Below are 17,782 nucleotides of genomic sequence, written 5' to 3' on the forward strand. Positions count from 1 at the left end.
TTCTGTACCCCTTCTCTATATAAACTATAAGTGTGCCAAATTTCATACTCCTCCGTCTGCGCAATCTTCATAAAAAGGGGTACAAAGTTTTCGCTTCACGTGTTAATATATAGATAAAAGTTATAATACCTACTAACCTGAATATACCTGATGGCTGACCCGAGTATAGACAGATTTGAGGTCTTCTTGTCATCTGGGGTGGCGGGCAGTTGTCTCTTCAGCAGCTCGAAGCATTCTTTCAGGTGCGCCCGCCTGTTCTTCTCGAGTTTGTTGTGGACCTCGCGGGTGCCCGCGCGGGGTGCGCTATTGTTGCTGCCGCTGCTACCGCTACCGCTGCCATTGCTGCTCACTGAAGGTGGGGAGGGGATTTGGGGAGGCCTGTGAACGAGTGAAACTTGTTTTAAACATTTACTTTATTTGCGGCTTTGCCCGCATGAATGGTAAAATAGATAGATACACTTCGCCCATAATACTGGTACCCCCCATGCGTTGCCATTCCTGAGGACTAAGGTGTTATTCCTCTGTACCCTGTAAATTCACTGCCATATCCTACCCTTCAAACCGAAACACAGCCATGCAAACACAGCTACTTCACGGTAGAAACACGAATGAGACAAAGGTACCCAAACAAACGACTTTTGTATAAAGTCCCCCTGTGGTAAATTTTATTTAATTAGTAAGATAACACTTTTTAATTAATTATTTAATTAAAACGTGTTTAAATAAATACAATTTCTTAAATTAAAAGTAACTTTTGCTATAAGTTATTCTTCTATTTCAATAAGCGAATTAAGAAGAACAGAGATTTACAATTAGCCTGTATTTTTTTGTATACGTTACCCAATATCTTTGCCAATACTGAGTTGATTTAGGAAATTTAAGTTTACAATTTATAAGGCTTGCTTCTTTAATTACTCCCCCATATTAAGTTCGTCGTAACTTTTATGATTTTTACAAAACGAAATTTTTTATTTTATTTTCGAATAATTCCTTTGTTTATTTTAATTTTAACGCTTTTCTGCCAGCTTCACTTCTAAACGTGTTCTTCGAACCATTATGGATTACATAAATGTTCCGTAAATAAACAAGGAAAAATGAGAGCGAGGGAAGCTTTCTAGTAAGAGCTTTCACGTACTAGGGTATAATAAATGAAAGAGGATATGGAACCCGTCTATCGCAGTGACGTCATTGCTTTGCAAAAATAATTTTTTTCACATATTTGTATTCTCTCCTGCCTTCTTTAATAAAGCTATGTGTATGAAGATATATGATCTTACTACAAAAAATATTTATAACACTGTTTAGTTAAACAGTGTTTAACGAAACTCTGTCTAAATTAATAAATATTGTTTAGTCAAGTCTATAGAATTCTATAAATGTACGAATGAATAAGTATACTTTATTTGCATTATACAATATAGGAAATAAGCAAGACAATAAATGTACGATACAGTTGTACAAGTACAGTAAGGCGGTCTTATTGCTGAAAGTAATCTTTATATGTAGATAGATATAATAAAATTTATTACTTATATACATTTTTTTATTTTTAATTACAGAAACTTTTTTATTTCGACTTAAACAGATGTTAGAAAAGATTTTATATTTATAGTAAACCGACTAAATATGTACTGAACACATGTCTATAGCAAGTTTAATTTTTTTATGGTAACACAGATATAGTTTTATAGAGTCTGACAAATAAGTAGAAATAGATTTAGAACAGCCACAATTTCGAAAATTCTAAATATTGGAATGACTTTAATATGATCAACTCTGGCACTCCATTCCAATCATAATACCATGGAATCAATACATTGAACAATGAGTGATCTAATCGATCGAATGGAAGCCACAATTTGTGTAATCTATCTAGTATCTAATCGATTATTCAATCCACATCAGTTAAAATCCAAACCTTGGCAGCAATCGGGAATAATATACCTGGATTATATCATACATCTATGCAATAGATTATAATTTCTATTACGACCCATTTACATTCGATTACAGCTTGGTAGGTACGGCGCAGAACGTTCCAGATGCATCACAGCTGTGGCAGATCACACACATACAAAGTCACAGTAATAATTGGTATCGTTCCTACTTATGCATGCAGTCAGAAGGCCGGTAAATGTGAAATAAATCTTCTTCATTAATAATGCATGTGTCTTGATAGGTGACTACATAAAATCTCGAGATTAAGCAGTAAAATGTAAAGAGACGCTGCTTAAATATGTACCAACTTAGAATAAATGGACGCAACTTATTTTTCAGTCAAATTTTAAGAACGTCGGTACCGAATCTGACAGAAGTGTGGCAACGTCGGAATTAACTGTCAATATTCAATAAACCTAGTTCAGACACAGATGTTTAAACTGATCCAAACGTACAAATGAATTCTGTAATTTCCAGTGCTGAGATTGTTACAATCATGGTTATGCAATACAGTTATTATTATTATTATTCAAAGATTAAATAATGATAAATGAACAAATTACAATATCATCATCATATCAGCCTTTAACTGTCCACTCTTGAACATAATCCTCCCCCTTGGGGGGTTTTGCCAGTAGTTACCACGCTTAACAGGGGGATTGGCAACCGCAGTTAGGCTTTAGAGATGTTTTAAGAGGGATACTGCTGCCCATCTCGCACCCTCCCTTAGTCGCTTCTTATGACACATACGGAAAAAGAAGGAATGGCCTATTCTATGCCGGGAACACACAGCAATATATCCAACTTACAATACATCTGATTGATTTTATTGTCTACTACCTTCTACCCGCGAATTTACTTTTTAATTAAATTTTAAAAACGTCGGTACCGAAACTAACAGAAGTGTGACAACGTCGGAATTAGCTGTCAATACAAATAAACAACTTACAATATATGTGATTGATTTTATTATTTACTAGCTTCTACCCGCAACTTTGTCCGCGTGATCGGGATATATTTACTGATTGAAATAAAAAGTAGTCGATATAGTTTTCGTATATAAGTACTTATATATCAATTTCATAGTAATTGATTTTTTTTTATTAATAAATAATAAAAATAGCATATTCTAAAATATCCCACCCGTCCGATATGGGTGATATCTAAATAGGTTTGGCTTTTTTTTCGCCTTCAATGTCCAGAGGAACCCAAAAAGCCCCAACCCCGATCGGATCGGTATCCATATACCCATATCTAGTATGAACGGTTTTATTTGATAACCACTTATGCGTAATTAAGTACATCTCTACTTTTACATTTATAATATTGCTAAAGTACAATGAGTAATCTCGATTTACGTAATAGATTGTTTGGGAGAAACAAAACTTGGCAATGTTCGCACGCAGTACGATAGACTAGTTGATGACGTTAGTAGATTACCTTACGCAATCAATAATCACTACATATGTCACCAAAGGGAGACTTTGTACTAAATCGTTTGCATGGCTTCCTCGTGCTACTGGCCTCAAACAGGGTGAAGGGGAGGGGATTGTTAGTAATGGAGGCTGAGAATCCCATTGCTAGCAATATACCCAACCAGGTAGACCTCCTCGCGGTTCTGCCTGGAAACATCATGGTTAATTCTTGATAAATTCATCATGAGGGGCTAACTGGCCTGTTTTCATTCTCATCTATCACCCTTCACTGGTGCGCTGCAAGGGTATACCGTTAGCGCAGGCGGCGTTACCATACCATTTTCACCCATAAAAAAAAAAACATTATCAGATCTGTATACAATATCACATAAAATAACTCATGCTTTCTGCCTCTATGATGTAACCTTAGTTTATATAGATAAAGGCATCGAGCCTCAAAACTGTCAACTTTTTGTCAGCTAATTGTCAAATTGGCGATTATCAGTATTCTATATATTTACGCATAAAATGTATCTTAATGTAATATATAATAAATAAAATGAGTATTTACGCATTGAGAAAATGCGGAAATTTTAAGACAAAATAAATATAGAAGTTATAAAGGAATCACTCATAACTATTTATCACGCAAAATTGTATGAAAAAGTTGACCCATTGTTCTCGAAGCATTTTTATAGAAACACTCTATAATTTAAGGTTGTAAAGAAGAACTTTTAGGAATTTAATTTTATATTAATTTATTTCAAGATATATACGTATAAATATCATAAGTTAAAACTGATATTTAATGGCGCTTACCAGTTTAGATCCGGTGAAACAGGCATTACAACTTTGAATTCGACAATATCAGTAAAAATATTATATTTATAATTATTATATTAATTTTCTCTATTGATGTCGTCCACAAATTTTATCTAGCATTTATGAAACGCAAAATCTTTATTGTCGTTTTAACTATTTTATTTAATTTATCGGAAAAATCAAGATAAATAATTAAGTCCTATTATTTGAAATCTGAAACATCACTCGCATTCTCCATAAAAAAATATTTTGACACAACGTAAATTTTATTCCAACGAAAACTTTAAAAATATAGATAGATATGACTACAATATAATTTAATTCATAGTTCATATAGTTCATCAAATAAAAATTTTAACAATAGGACTGGACTACAAAATGGTACAGAATATGTTGTAACTACTTATAAAATATAATAAATGATTGATGATAGAATTTGTGAGGCTAGTTTGCATAGATATTGTTATTATTCACCCATAAGTTACAGTGCGTAGCCACGTAGGTACGTAAGGGACGACGAATAAAATCAAATTATTAGGTTGAGTTGGTTCGGAGATATGTCAGCCACCTCAGAATATGTGCATTTCTATTCCATAGGATTGTTATTTTGATAAAGTTGTTTTAATGAATGATGGTTACCATTTTTACGGCAAATTTTCAACAATTTAAAGATATATTTTTTTGTCTTTAATCTATGATTAATAATAGTAATAGTCAAATGCCATTATTAAATATTACTGCTTAATGTTTTCGTATTAGTGAATATGGAATACCGTAGGTGGTCACCAATTTGATGACGTTATTTTTCATTTTCTTGCAGTTGTTTTAACAGGCTGGCAAAATTGACAAAGTTTTATCTCATCATCATTATACCAACCACATTATTATACTGCGAAAAACAAGATGCGAATCCCCAGCTGTTTTAGACACCGCTAGTACTAGGAATACAGAACGTACCCATGACTATTACTCGTCGTTCGTGGCCTGGAATGTTCTTGTACGAAGTCAAGAGGAGCGGGGGCGGTCGCAGCCAACGAGGAGACCGGATCAGGGGCGGCAGCAGCAAGCAAGGGCGCGGGCGTGCAAGGGGGTGCCACCGGCACCGGCGACGTTGGTCTAACCACGCCGTTGCTGCGCGGTGTTACCGACAATCCCGTCACTACCCGCACCGAAACCGGCGATTTGGGCTCCTCCTCTGTAAACAAGGTGACATATTAGAAATGTCAATGGATCATTACAAAAATGGCTTATTTAATCGTTCGTACAAAAATCAATAAAATCATTATAGAAAATCCTATTGATACAGACCGCACCGGTCGGTGTACTTGTCGAACCCGTGTCAACCGCTCGTCGGCGGCTGCAATACGTGGCGGTAAACTACCAGGAAAACATAACTCAGTCGGAGTTGTAAGTAACCACGTAAGCGAGACCAAAGTACCCGTGCGAACGAGACAACTATATAAACACTGAACTGTCTGGTATTATGTTTATACAACAATGAACGTTAAGGTACGGTGATTAAGTTCTTTATGTAAAAAATATTATTAAATCAGTCACGCTGCAATGAAGAGTGAGAACGTCGATTATTGTATGCGTAGTGACAGAGACGACAGAGAGGGCGTGGCCAGTCTGTAGATGACGTAAGCACATGTGGCTGCGCGCGTGCCCACGGTTGCTGTGGGTTTCGTTAGCACACCGAAAATCAGCTGCTTTGAAAAATATTACAAAAAAAATGATAGCGTAAATGGTTCCTTGAAGTTTTTATTACTGATACACTTAGTTGCTGGCTGGTATTTATTGTGTTATTTAACTATACCTATTTCCTTATCAGTAATTATGATGTAATCATTGTAACTAGTTATTCAATCTACTTTTGTATCTTGGACATGTATGTATATGACGATTCACTACGTTGTTGGGTCACTTAATTCTGGGTACATAGAATAATCTATTCGTGGAATAATCTAGTATAGTCGGAGTCAACCTATTCCAGGGGTGAATAAATCAGGAGACTGACTGTGTCGTCATAAAGCTGGTGTAAGTATAAACATTCATACAAGACAGTAAACCTTATGTAGAAGCAAGTAAAAAGTATCTTTAAGTAGTAGTAGATAGATCGACTCATATTGAAGTACTTAGTCTAAGTAAAATAAATATCAATAAGATTCTTATAAAATTTCCTCTGATTTGCGTGTGATATCTGTATACAGATGTTCATAATTTGGTACAGAGTATTCTAGTTTGAGCAATGATGGCATTTATAAAATATATACCAGCTGTAACACTAGATGGCGTTGTATGGTAATTATGTTCAGACTCGAGATATATCGTTTGTATCCGTCATACCATAAAACAATTAAACTTCGATAGACAGCTGTTTAATGCATGTTTAAGTAACTTACTACAAAAGCGTTTCTAACATCTAACTATTTAAACACAAAGAAAGTATATGTAAACGAAAATAAAAAGTATTTAAAATAATAAATTTTATTATAATGGTCTATAGATTTTGGCGTGAAAAATTACAAATAAATAAATTACAATATTTAATCACTTAGAGTTTCGTTAAACACTGATTAGATAAACAATATTTTAGGTAGTAGGGCCGTCTAGTAAGGGGGGAAGGGAATTATTAGTAATGGGATCTAAAAACCTCATTGTTAGCAATGTACTCGTACTCTATTAAGTCGACCTCCACGCGGCTTCCTCTGGAAACTATCGTAGTTAATTTTTGTGGATTCGTCATGGTGAGCTAACTGACCTGCTTTGATTCTCGTCCATCTTCTCTCACTGGTGCCACGTCAATGTAAACCGATAAAGCAGTGTTACCATTCCATTATCACCCATTAAACAGCTGTTTAGTAAAAACGTAGTGAAAAAGATTAATCTAATTTCCTAACTTCCTACTGCCATCAATATACCTTGTCAGGTCGACCTCCACGTGGTCCCACCTGGAAATCATCATGCTGAATTCCAGACGTATTCATCACGATAGGCTAACTGACCAGCTTTTTTATTGTCGCCTATCATCCCTCACTGGTGCCCCGCCAGCGTTATATTGTTAGCGCAGGCGGGGTTACCATTCCATTACCATCCATTAAAAAGTCTTGACATCTAAACATATTGGAAAAGTATTTCTAAAGATATATTGACCGTTTAATTGATTCCGTACTGACAAATGAATTCATTATTGTTTACAATAGTATTATTTCACGCTGACTGTGCGTGCGACATGTTTGCAATTGTGGTGTAAAGTGCAACCTTGTGCTAATAAAAATAAGGTTCAGATTGGTCGTACGTCATACTTTACATTGCACGTACGAGTCGAGCAAGTCGATAAGGGGTAGGTATAAATAAGATATTGGACAACATAATATAAATCCAGAATGTAAGATCCGGGAGCTCGAGTCGGTTGAATCAATAAAAATACATTAGAATACATTACGTTAAAAAAAAAAAAAACTGAATACATTACATCTACATAAAAACTAATCTCATGAAGGAGAATGATTTTTTGTATCGAATAGATAAAGTCAGGGGAGAATCGGATTGTTAGTAATGGGCTCTAATAGTCCATAGCTAGCAATATGCCTTATCAGGTCGACTTCCACATGGTTCCTCCTGGAAATCGTGCTTAATTCTTGTCGAATTCCTCACACAGGGCCAGCTGACCTGCCTTCATGCTCGCCTATCATCTATCACTGATTCCCCACCAGCGTATACCGATAGCACAGGCGGAGTTACCATTCCGTTTTCACCCATTAAAATAAATACCAATTTTAAATATTCTTTCACCAAAGCTACATTATCAGCAAGTAACATGACCTTTATTAAAAAAAAAAAAACAGATTGTTTCTATTTTCCATATATAACATTTTTTATTCATCATTAACAAAACAATGACAAAATATGTTCATATATTTCTCCCTTTTCTTTTATAACACCATCTATCGGTGTAAATTTGTACTTATATGTTATTAATAAACATAAAGCGAAATTCATTTTATTCGGGGTAATAAGACAGTATTAATCAATTTTTGTTTTATTAAACACTGAATGACGAATGAGTAACCTAGTCTAACGTTACTTTTGAAGTAAAAGTTAAACTCTGCCACCAGGTAGTTTAGGGATGGTGTTCGCGACATTATTTGTATATGTGTAATTATAGCGATATTTATAGCAATGTTTATAGTTAGTTGTTAGGTTTCTAGTTTAATCGTTTTTTGTATTCTGTTATTTTATATAGATTTACATAGATTTAAGATACCTATAGTGTAAGTTAAATAAAGTATTCCTTTGTGTGTTGTCATTATTACCTACAAATAGAAATAGAAATTGTAACAATAAATAGAATTAAGAAATTGTAAATTGCAATAAATAAATAAACGCTATAGAGTACCGATCTGAAGAGACACGCGTCTCGTTCATTCTCGCCCCTCCCCCCCGCGCAGATTCGCTAACGCGAGTTGGAAACGTTATCGTGCGAGCGGGCGGGTATAAAGAAAAAAAGCGACGCACTACACTCGAGAAGAAATAGGACAAGAAGAAAAAATACTCTCTTTACCGGAGGCTTCAGAATAGTAATCGCTGTGTTTCACTCCAGCCTGAACCAACGCCCCTACAGTCCACGCTCACCGAACGGCAGTCCTAGCCGGATTTGGAGGAACACCGTTTACATCAAGAAGCCGGATATATACCATTCTGAAGCCGGATCGCTTATACGAGAGACATGAAGTCGTCGCAACAAAAAATCGCCGTCACCGAAGCCACAACGTCCGCCGCCACCACGTCGACTAAGGCCGCCGGAACGCTGTCCGTCGCTGCCACGCCGTCCGCTGCTGCCACCACGTCGTCTGCGGCTGTCAGAACGTCATCTGTCGCTACGTCGTCTACCGCCGCCACCACATCGACTACGAACACGTCCGGCGATACGACGACCACAGGAGCCACGGAGACTACCGAAGCCACAGGAACGACAGAGGGGACAGCAAAGAAGAAGGAACCGAAGCACGGCACGGCACGCACGGTTCGCACCACGGCCTCGCAGAAGAAGAAGGCTCTGGCCAAGGCACGGGAGAAGCTACTTTATCGCCGCCCTGGAAGCCGAATCAGAGGACGACGAGGAAGTAGAAGACGACGACGCTCTCAGAAGAGAACGAACGTCGGATTGGGTTCATCGAAGCATTTGTACCAGAGATAGAAGAATCACCGGCAAGCGTCAGGGGTTTCCCATCGATTTATACGCACGCCACGTTGACCCGCATGCCGCCATGCCTACGATAGCAGCAGCGATGCAGTCGATGAAGAAAGAAGAACCGGTGCTGAAGGTGGGCATCGATTGCAATGAGTTTGCGATCGCCATGCAGATGGCCGCTCGCAACATACTGCCCTCCACAGCGTCAAGAGTCACCGAGTTGCCAGTCTTCAATGGATCGTCGAGCGAGTGGTTACCATGGAAGATGGCATAGAAAGAGAGCGCCGACCCCACTTGGACCCGCACGAAGAAAGTCGATAGAGAGAAGACGAAGATGAAAATCAAGAACAGCAATAGTATCTATATCATCCCCATAGACACACACACCTCGACTATGGATTCGCGCGATACGAATATCGCAGCATTGAAACATGGGAAACAGCTGCCGTCAAGTCGACTTACAGCTGTCAGTCGTTAGACAACGACGACAACTTCGATCGAGAATAGCAGCCGCCGCCGATTCAGCCGAGCAACGAGAGCCCCCATCGTCGACGGAAACCACGCCTGGGTGCGCCTATACATCGCATGGGTGCATCGGAAACTTCACCACGGCGGCTTCGAGATCACCACGAACGAGGTGCGACAACATGTGAAAGGTGTCAGCTGTGCCGCCTTCAACGGGCAACCATCCACAGAGCAGGCTGGCGCATCATCAACGACCGTTCACGTTCAACTACTTCGGGCCTATGACCGTTTCACCAGAATGGTTTTTGGTCAGCACGGACTCCGCCATAATTAAGCCGCAGAGGGTGTCCCACGGAATTATGGTTCAAAGGTGCTGACGTCTGCGAGGAAGCCATCCAAGAAGAGTCATCAGTTTTCATCCGGTGGCGCTACATTCCCCGAGCGCACCCTTCATGGGAGGTGCGTGGGAACGGTTGGTGCGTAGCGTGAACGCACTAGCCGCCACGTTGAACGAACGGGCGCCCAAGGAAGAGGTTTCTACTGGTCGAAGTCGAGCACACCCTCAACAGCCGACCGCTAACCCACGTGTCGACATCGGCAGACGACGACACTGCCAGGCAGCTTCACCGAAGGCGACGCGGCGGGACACAAGGAGTGGCGTGCCAGCCAGAGGCTTACTGCTTCTGGAACCGGTGGGTGAAGGAGTACCTATAAAAGCTACACACGGAGCCATAAAAATCCTGGCCGCGATGGTGGCAACCTACCCTGGACCAGACGGCGAGATCCGAGCGGTCGACGTGCGGACGAACAAGGGCATTCTACGGCGAACTAAGAAGCTGATCATACTATCGACATCGAGCGACGCGAACAAGTTAACTCCAGCTACGAGAGCTGCGGCGGGAGATTATGTTCGCGACATTATTTGTATATGTGTAATTATAGCGATATTTATAGCAATGTTTATAGTTAGTTGTTAGGTTTCTAGTTTAATCGTTTTTTGTATTCTGTTATTTTATATAGATTTACATAGATTTAAGATACCTATAGGGTAAGTTAAATAAAGTATTCCTTTGTGTGTTGTCATTATTACCTACAAATAGAAATAGAAATTGTAACAATAAATAGAATTAAGAAATTGTAAATTGCAATAAATAAATAAACGCTATAGAGTACCGATCTGAAGAGACACGCGTCTCGTTCATTCTCGCCCCGTCCCGCTATTCGCTAGTTGGAAACGTTATCGTGCGAGCGGGCGGGTATAAAGATAGGCCGCCTCCCGTCGAGCGGCATTCGCTTCCGGGCAGCGAATATATATACTCTCTTAGAGTACGGAGGCTTGAATAGTAATCGCTGTGTTTCACTCCAGCCTGAACCAACGCCCCTACAGTCCACGCTCACCGAACGGCAGTCCACACCGTTCAGATGGAATAAGGGTGTAATTTGAAAGGATCCGTTAACATTATGGTTTGGTAGCATAATTAGCTTTTATGTCACTGCGTAGGGGTTTTTTATTGTTCGCTGGCTGGACGTTGTTTTTAATTTGTTTTTAAAGTTACTTAAATAAAATGCCTAAAAATACTACAATGTAGTAGGTTCCTGACTTGAACATTAACCTAAACTATAAATCCAAGGATATGGTTTTATACACTCCCCCTCCCTTACAATCGCTGTGGAATTTATATAATTCAGATTATGTATTTTATTTATTATAAGTCACAAGTATATATATATATTATAAGACAGTGACATCGATTACATACTAATTAAATAATTTTAAAATAAAATTCAGTTTCGAAATATCAACCAACACACGATCGATAAAAATTATACCAATCATCAATCAATCCATGTGTCAAAAAGTCAAAATTGCAATCTGTCACTGTCAAAACAGCTTCGGTTTCGTTCACAAATACTTTCTTTTCAGTAGTTAGGGATTACCATAAAATGCACGTTAATCCCGAAGTAAGAAAAGTATTGTTAATCCGAGGTAACCCCATGTTTATTAACAACACTGACAAAACGATGTTACTATGTAGTAACCATGTGGTTAATCTAGAATTAATTAGTCTAAGTGTAAACTCGTATTAGACTAAGAACACCCATGTTCTTATTAATAAGAAAGTTTCTGAGAAATGACACCCACATAATTAAATAACTTCCTTAGAAATATCATAGTCATAATGTCATTTGTAGCTAAGATATCAACTTTCATCCCCTTAGGGGTTGTAAAAGTACTTAAGCGCATTTATTTATAACTTAATAGATTTTAACAAAAAGAATAAAGTAAATGGTACATTATTATCGAACAGGGTAATTTATGGTCGAGTAATATTGGAAAAAAGGCCAAGTCGAAGACTTCAAAGTGTTTTGTTTTTAATTAAACAAGGATGTTAATTGCTGCTGCGTTAGAGTTGTAATGTCCTTTAATTTAGAAAAATAGACATAAATTCAAGAAATATTAAGTAAACGTAATACAATTCAACGTTTATTATAACACCGCAAACTTTTTTATCTTATCTATCTAATAGACAATCTTTGATAAAAAGAATATTAGGAATCACTAGTTTACAGACAGATAATATCTCTATAAACATAATACAATGGCAACTAGCGACATCTGTATAACAGCAATGAAACTACATCACAAGTATTTTTATCTATCTATTATTCACTCCTAACGTTTCCCTCCTTTTTCCTCGATCCTTTCCTCCATATCATAGGTGACGAATGCCACCAATGCATTCCCAAGGCGGGTTAGCATGGCGGCCGGTCGTAAAACCAACCAAAACTTTGAGTAATATGAATAAAATCATGTTATGCCGACCTCAAATAATAGGAATGAATCACTTTTTTCTACTTCCAATATCTATATGTGTGAAGTCGCGGACAAAACTAGTCATAGATAAAATATCAATACTGTAATATAGCATCTATCAATATTTAGTTAGAGAGACAAATAGGGTTATTGTCTCGGTGACTTTCAAACTGTAACTTTACCTACTTGTTAAAACCATATATTTGAATGAAATACAAGTAATCGAGCTGTATAAATACATATTTAAAATCAATCTCTGGAGTTATTAGAATTGTTTAACCGATTACAAAGACGAATACTGTCGGGTTGTTGTACCCGTGACAATGACAAATATTTTGACCGATACAGTTGTTTGAATTAGTTTGAATCAAAAATCTGACTTGGGAACAAGAAAGATTCGATGACGTCACCATTAGTAGTTTTAGATATTGAACCTTCTTTTTAAATTCGAATAAATACATACAATTCAACATTTGTAATAAGTATGTGTGTATATAATTGACAAAACCAGTCATTTTGATCTGAAAACTAAACTACTAAACCGACTTTAAATAATGTTTTTATTCGACCAATTTTTAAGCGTTTGGAAAATCCTTTTTTTATACTTTCAAATAAAAAAAGAATTTTCCAAATTAGTTTTTTTTTTGATGGGTGAAAATGGTATAGTAACCACACCCCGCCTGCGCTAACGGGATATGCTGGCGGAGCACCAGTGAACGGTGATAGATGAGAATGAAAACAGGCCAGTTAGCCCATCATGATGAATTCATCAGGAATTAACCATGATAGTTTCCAGGGAGAACCGCGAGGAGGTCGACCTGTTTGGGTATATTGCTAGCAATATGATTCTCAGTCTCCATTACTAACAATCCCTTTCCCCCCTTCCAAATCAGTTTAGAACTAACGGAGTTATGAAGTAACAAACAAAAAAAAATACAAACGAACTGAGTATCTCCTTTATGACGTCGATTGAAAAGGTTAGATAGCGACAATTCTAATAAATATAGGCGTGAAGTTATTTTATATAATATGTTGATTTCAATGTAATAATTAGATCCAATTCAACAAACAAGATTACATTCAACGAAACCAACCAAATCTGTACTTTATTTTGGTAACTTACGCAACCTTATTATGAATGCATGAATTATTCGTACCCCAGGAGGAGCACACCAAACAAATTAAAGCAGTAGGTACCGCTTATTTAATAGGGCATTAGGATACCAAACATACAAACGAGACGGCTGTAAATGAACACTGTGTAATGTAATCTACAGATACTCCAAAGATGGTAAAAAAAATGCCATTTTTGATCAGATGGTGAGATTGGATTTGAATACAATAGAGATTCGTCACTGTATTGAGGCAGTTGTTTCTTTATTATTGAATAATACGTAAAAGAAATTATGAAAAGGCGAACTTATAGAAAATTCTTAGGCAAGAATTAAATAAAATTATTTGTCTAAAACTACTATACTACACGAAGATAAATTATCGTTATCAACAAAGCCGAATAAAAAACCACTTTACGTCAAAATTATCGTAATTATAAAAAAAAAAATACACCAACTGTCCAATACAGACCGAACCTACCAGGATAACATATACATTGGGGTGGTTATGCAATCCGAGGTGGGGCGAATAAATGTGCGTCACGAGTTTTCTGGTACTTTCGCCGCGCGCAATTAGACAAATAGCTGGGAGAACAGAAACCTATTAAAAGCTATAAATAAAACTATCTATGGTACATAAATATATGTATTAGTCAAATTTAATCTATATGTTATTACTTTTCTAATAAAATTGTACAGAAATTATGTTTACTTTCAAACTAACTTAAGAGTCGTCTGTACTTATGATGTTAAAATACTAAGAATGCAATTTAAGCAAATTGCCATGAGAAGTAATCAAATGTACTCATACATTCAAGTGAATTTGAGATGCTCTGATGCTACATAAGAGACGATATCACTGGTCAAACAAATATCTCAATCATTCATAATTACTTGCTTAGGAATTTTACATTTTCGATCAAAGGCGAGACATGGTCCTCCTTCTATTGTTAACATAAAATTAATAGAATTTACGGGGTAAATAGAAAAAAATAATCAAGTCTGCCATGATTCCTATATTGTACAAGTGATATTTTAGTAAACATTCGTATCTTCAAGATAATACTTATCAAACACCAAAAATATTTGAATGTCAGTCGAAACGTATTTTAAAAGTTGTAGTGCAATAATGCAAAATTTTGAAATTAAAAACATTATTTTTAATTCAGCTGCAGTTGGTGTAAGCGTATAAGTAACTCCTCTATATATGAAAAGTAGTTGTAATTATTGTTTAAAATAAATAAATAAATTTATACATAAATGGTAAAATAACTTTATGTGTCACAAAAAAATCTACTTTCCATTTTCCTATTTGTACTAATAAATTTGCTGATTCAAGTACAGTAGATAACAAGCATGTGGTTAATATTACTACACCTATCATTAAGTAATTTTACCTGAAAATTGATGAAGTTAACTATTCTATTCAAAAGACATTAAATAAACAATAAAAATTTAGTTCTTAGAGTTCTAAATAAAATCTGTACTAAATATTTTGTTTTAAAGTCAAATGGGAAGCGATTTAACGCCATTTTCAAATTAGACAATTTTTTCTACCTATGTGTACTTGCAAAAGACAAAAACACATAGTAAATGTGTGGAGCAGAACGCATAAACGTATGTAACACAAAAACCTACGATGCTGAAAGCGGCAATGAACACCGCAAACAAAAAACTCCTGTTAAGCCATGAATGCCTGGTAAAATTGCGCATGGCGGGCGCGCCGCGCGCCTACATCGCACAGACTCGCAATCGCAAACGCCCGCTGGCTCCCGCAGCGCAACTCGCGCCTACACGTGTGCATTGTGAGATCAACAAACCGGTATTACCGATGACCTGGGAGTTCTGGCACCTGGCCTGGTCCAATAAATTAAGGCGAATTGGTATCCGGTGGTCAGGTAACAAAGAGAACATTGGATGAACAATTTCTCCTTCCAGCAAAACGAATTTTAATCATAAAAGCATTACACACATCACGGCTACAACTACATTTCTTATCGTCTTTCCAAATAAAAAATAGCTGTGATAAATCAGGAAACGCGAATAACCTAAACAAATAACAGGGACCAGCGAAAAATGTTCGCAAACGAACAAAGGCGTTACGTGTATAAATTGAATATTGCGATGTGGCGAGTGATAGGGTCGAGTTGTGGCGGGCTGGAGTGGGGTCCGGGGGTCTCTGGGTCTGACAGTGATAAGCTTTAGGCGGTCAGGCAGGGGGGTGGTGTGAGAGAGGTGGCAGGATCGGTCGGCACCGGCACGTGACGAGCTCGTCACGCGGCGCGAACACTTCCGACCGCAGGCGAATGGTGCAACGCGAATTAAAGGGGATGGGGTAAAAGATTGCAACAACCCTCATGAATAAGACGGTAAAAGGTTTCGTGATTTTCGTGACGAGATGGAATCGAGGTCGTTAGATGTACATTAAATTAAGGATCCTATACTAGAGAGAATATGCTAAGATAGAAATTTCGTAAATTAAAAATTTAATAAATAAAGATTTTATAATACACGACTTTATTTGTGGCAAAGTCAGTCAAGTTATTTAGATTAAATCTAACTAAACTGATTTTGATAACATTTCTATGGGACCAACCTGTAAGTATATCTTTTCAGATAAAAAAATAATGTTCCAAATCGGTTTACAACTGACGGAGTTTTGAATTAACAAACATAAAAAAAATACAACCGAACTGAGAACCTCCTTATTAAAATTGCTTGAAAACAACACAAATTAATGCATACTATACTAATTTAAAAATTGGACGCGGTGTGTTAGTATGGAGGGAGCAAAATGTTAGGTCGTTAACAACCCTCGTTCCTTTGAGGACAACCTTTAATTTCCCTGATTGAACACTCCCTTAAAAGACTAGTGATTTCAATTTTACTCTATATAAATATTGAATTTGACGCAAATAATCATTCATTCATTCATTCACTGCGTATTACAATATTAACAAAAGATCTTAATAACTAGAATACATTGTAGACTCAGTCGCGGATAGCAGTTAGAAGCGAGGAGTGCGTCATATATAAAACTAGCCGTTTCCTGCGCGTTGCCCACTTCTAACTAGTTCCCGTATATCATTCGCATTGAAACTCTTCATGAATCCGGTCTTATATTGTATTAAATGATAATTACGTATCTAATACTTTCATAAAGTTTCAGCCAATTCAACTGATCGGTTATTTTATAGCATTTTCTATGTGATTCCTCAGATTGATATAATTTTTGTATTTATGAACCGATTGAAGTAAAATAAACGCAAAATTTTAAATTAAATAAACCGAAACGCAATAGTGAAAACTGTATTCAAATCGCTTAAGCCGTTTCTGAGATTAGCGTGCATAAACATACAGACAAATAGAAAAAAATCTATAAATTATCGTTCTGAGTTCTATTACGTTCATAAAGCCCCTCTATAATAGTTTTTCTTATATATTTTCCATGTACAGACAGAGACCAATTACGATTTTATTATAACATACATTTATTATAATATAGATTTTATTTATAATATACATTTAAAATAGTGCCAGCACCGTGGGGTGAGGACCTGATGATTTGTAACACAGGTTTATGCTACTTCAGACATCATTTCTTCACAATAAATTAACTTATGTAGCCTTAAAAAATAAATCTCTTGTAATAACTTACATCGAATATAATAGATGTACTACTGGTATTGTGAAGAAAATAAACTAATTCATTATTGTTATTATTATTTTAATTAATTAATTTTAATTTTAATCCAAATCCCTTTTTATTGCTGTTGTAACTAATTATAGTATATTATTCATAAAGATAAATAAAGAAATATATAATCCTAACATACTGTCCACAAATCAATCCATTTTTAAAATATTGATATTTTAAAAATAGTTTACAGATGGCCAGTTCGAAGTTTAACACCATTCAGATGGGGGGGAAAGGGATTGTTAGTAAGGGAGACTGAGAATCCCATTGCTAGCAATATACCCAACCAGGTCGACCTCCTCGCGGTTCCCCCTAGAAACTATC

At 36.7% G+C, this 17,782-nt stretch overlaps 1 protein-coding gene across 3 annotated transcripts in view; it reads right to left on the reverse strand.

Annotated features, from left to right (window-relative positions):
- LOC113515239 (max-binding protein MNT-like) overlaps positions 1-17,782 on the reverse strand; it is a 44,572-nt gene that overhangs the window by 13,436 nt on the left and 13,354 nt on the right. For all 3 annotated transcript variants that reach the window (XM_052896169.1, XM_052896168.1, XM_052896167.1), the window contains exons 3-4: positions 5,133-5,370; positions 138-378 (exon numbers count right to left, since the gene is read on the reverse strand). In XM_052896169.1, coding sequence (XP_052752129.1) covers positions 138-378; positions 5,133-5,370 — 479 coding nt within the window. The remainder of the gene's footprint in view (positions 1-137; positions 379-5,132; positions 5,371-17,782) is intronic.

The sequence above is a fragment of the Galleria mellonella genome, unplaced genomic scaffold (genome assembly GCF_026898425.1).
Source record: "Galleria mellonella isolate WM207_F2 unplaced genomic scaffold, CSIRO_AGI_GalMel_v1 utg312, whole genome shotgun sequence".
NCBI classification, from domain to species: Eukaryota; Metazoa; Arthropoda; class Insecta; order Lepidoptera; family Pyralidae; genus Galleria; species Galleria mellonella.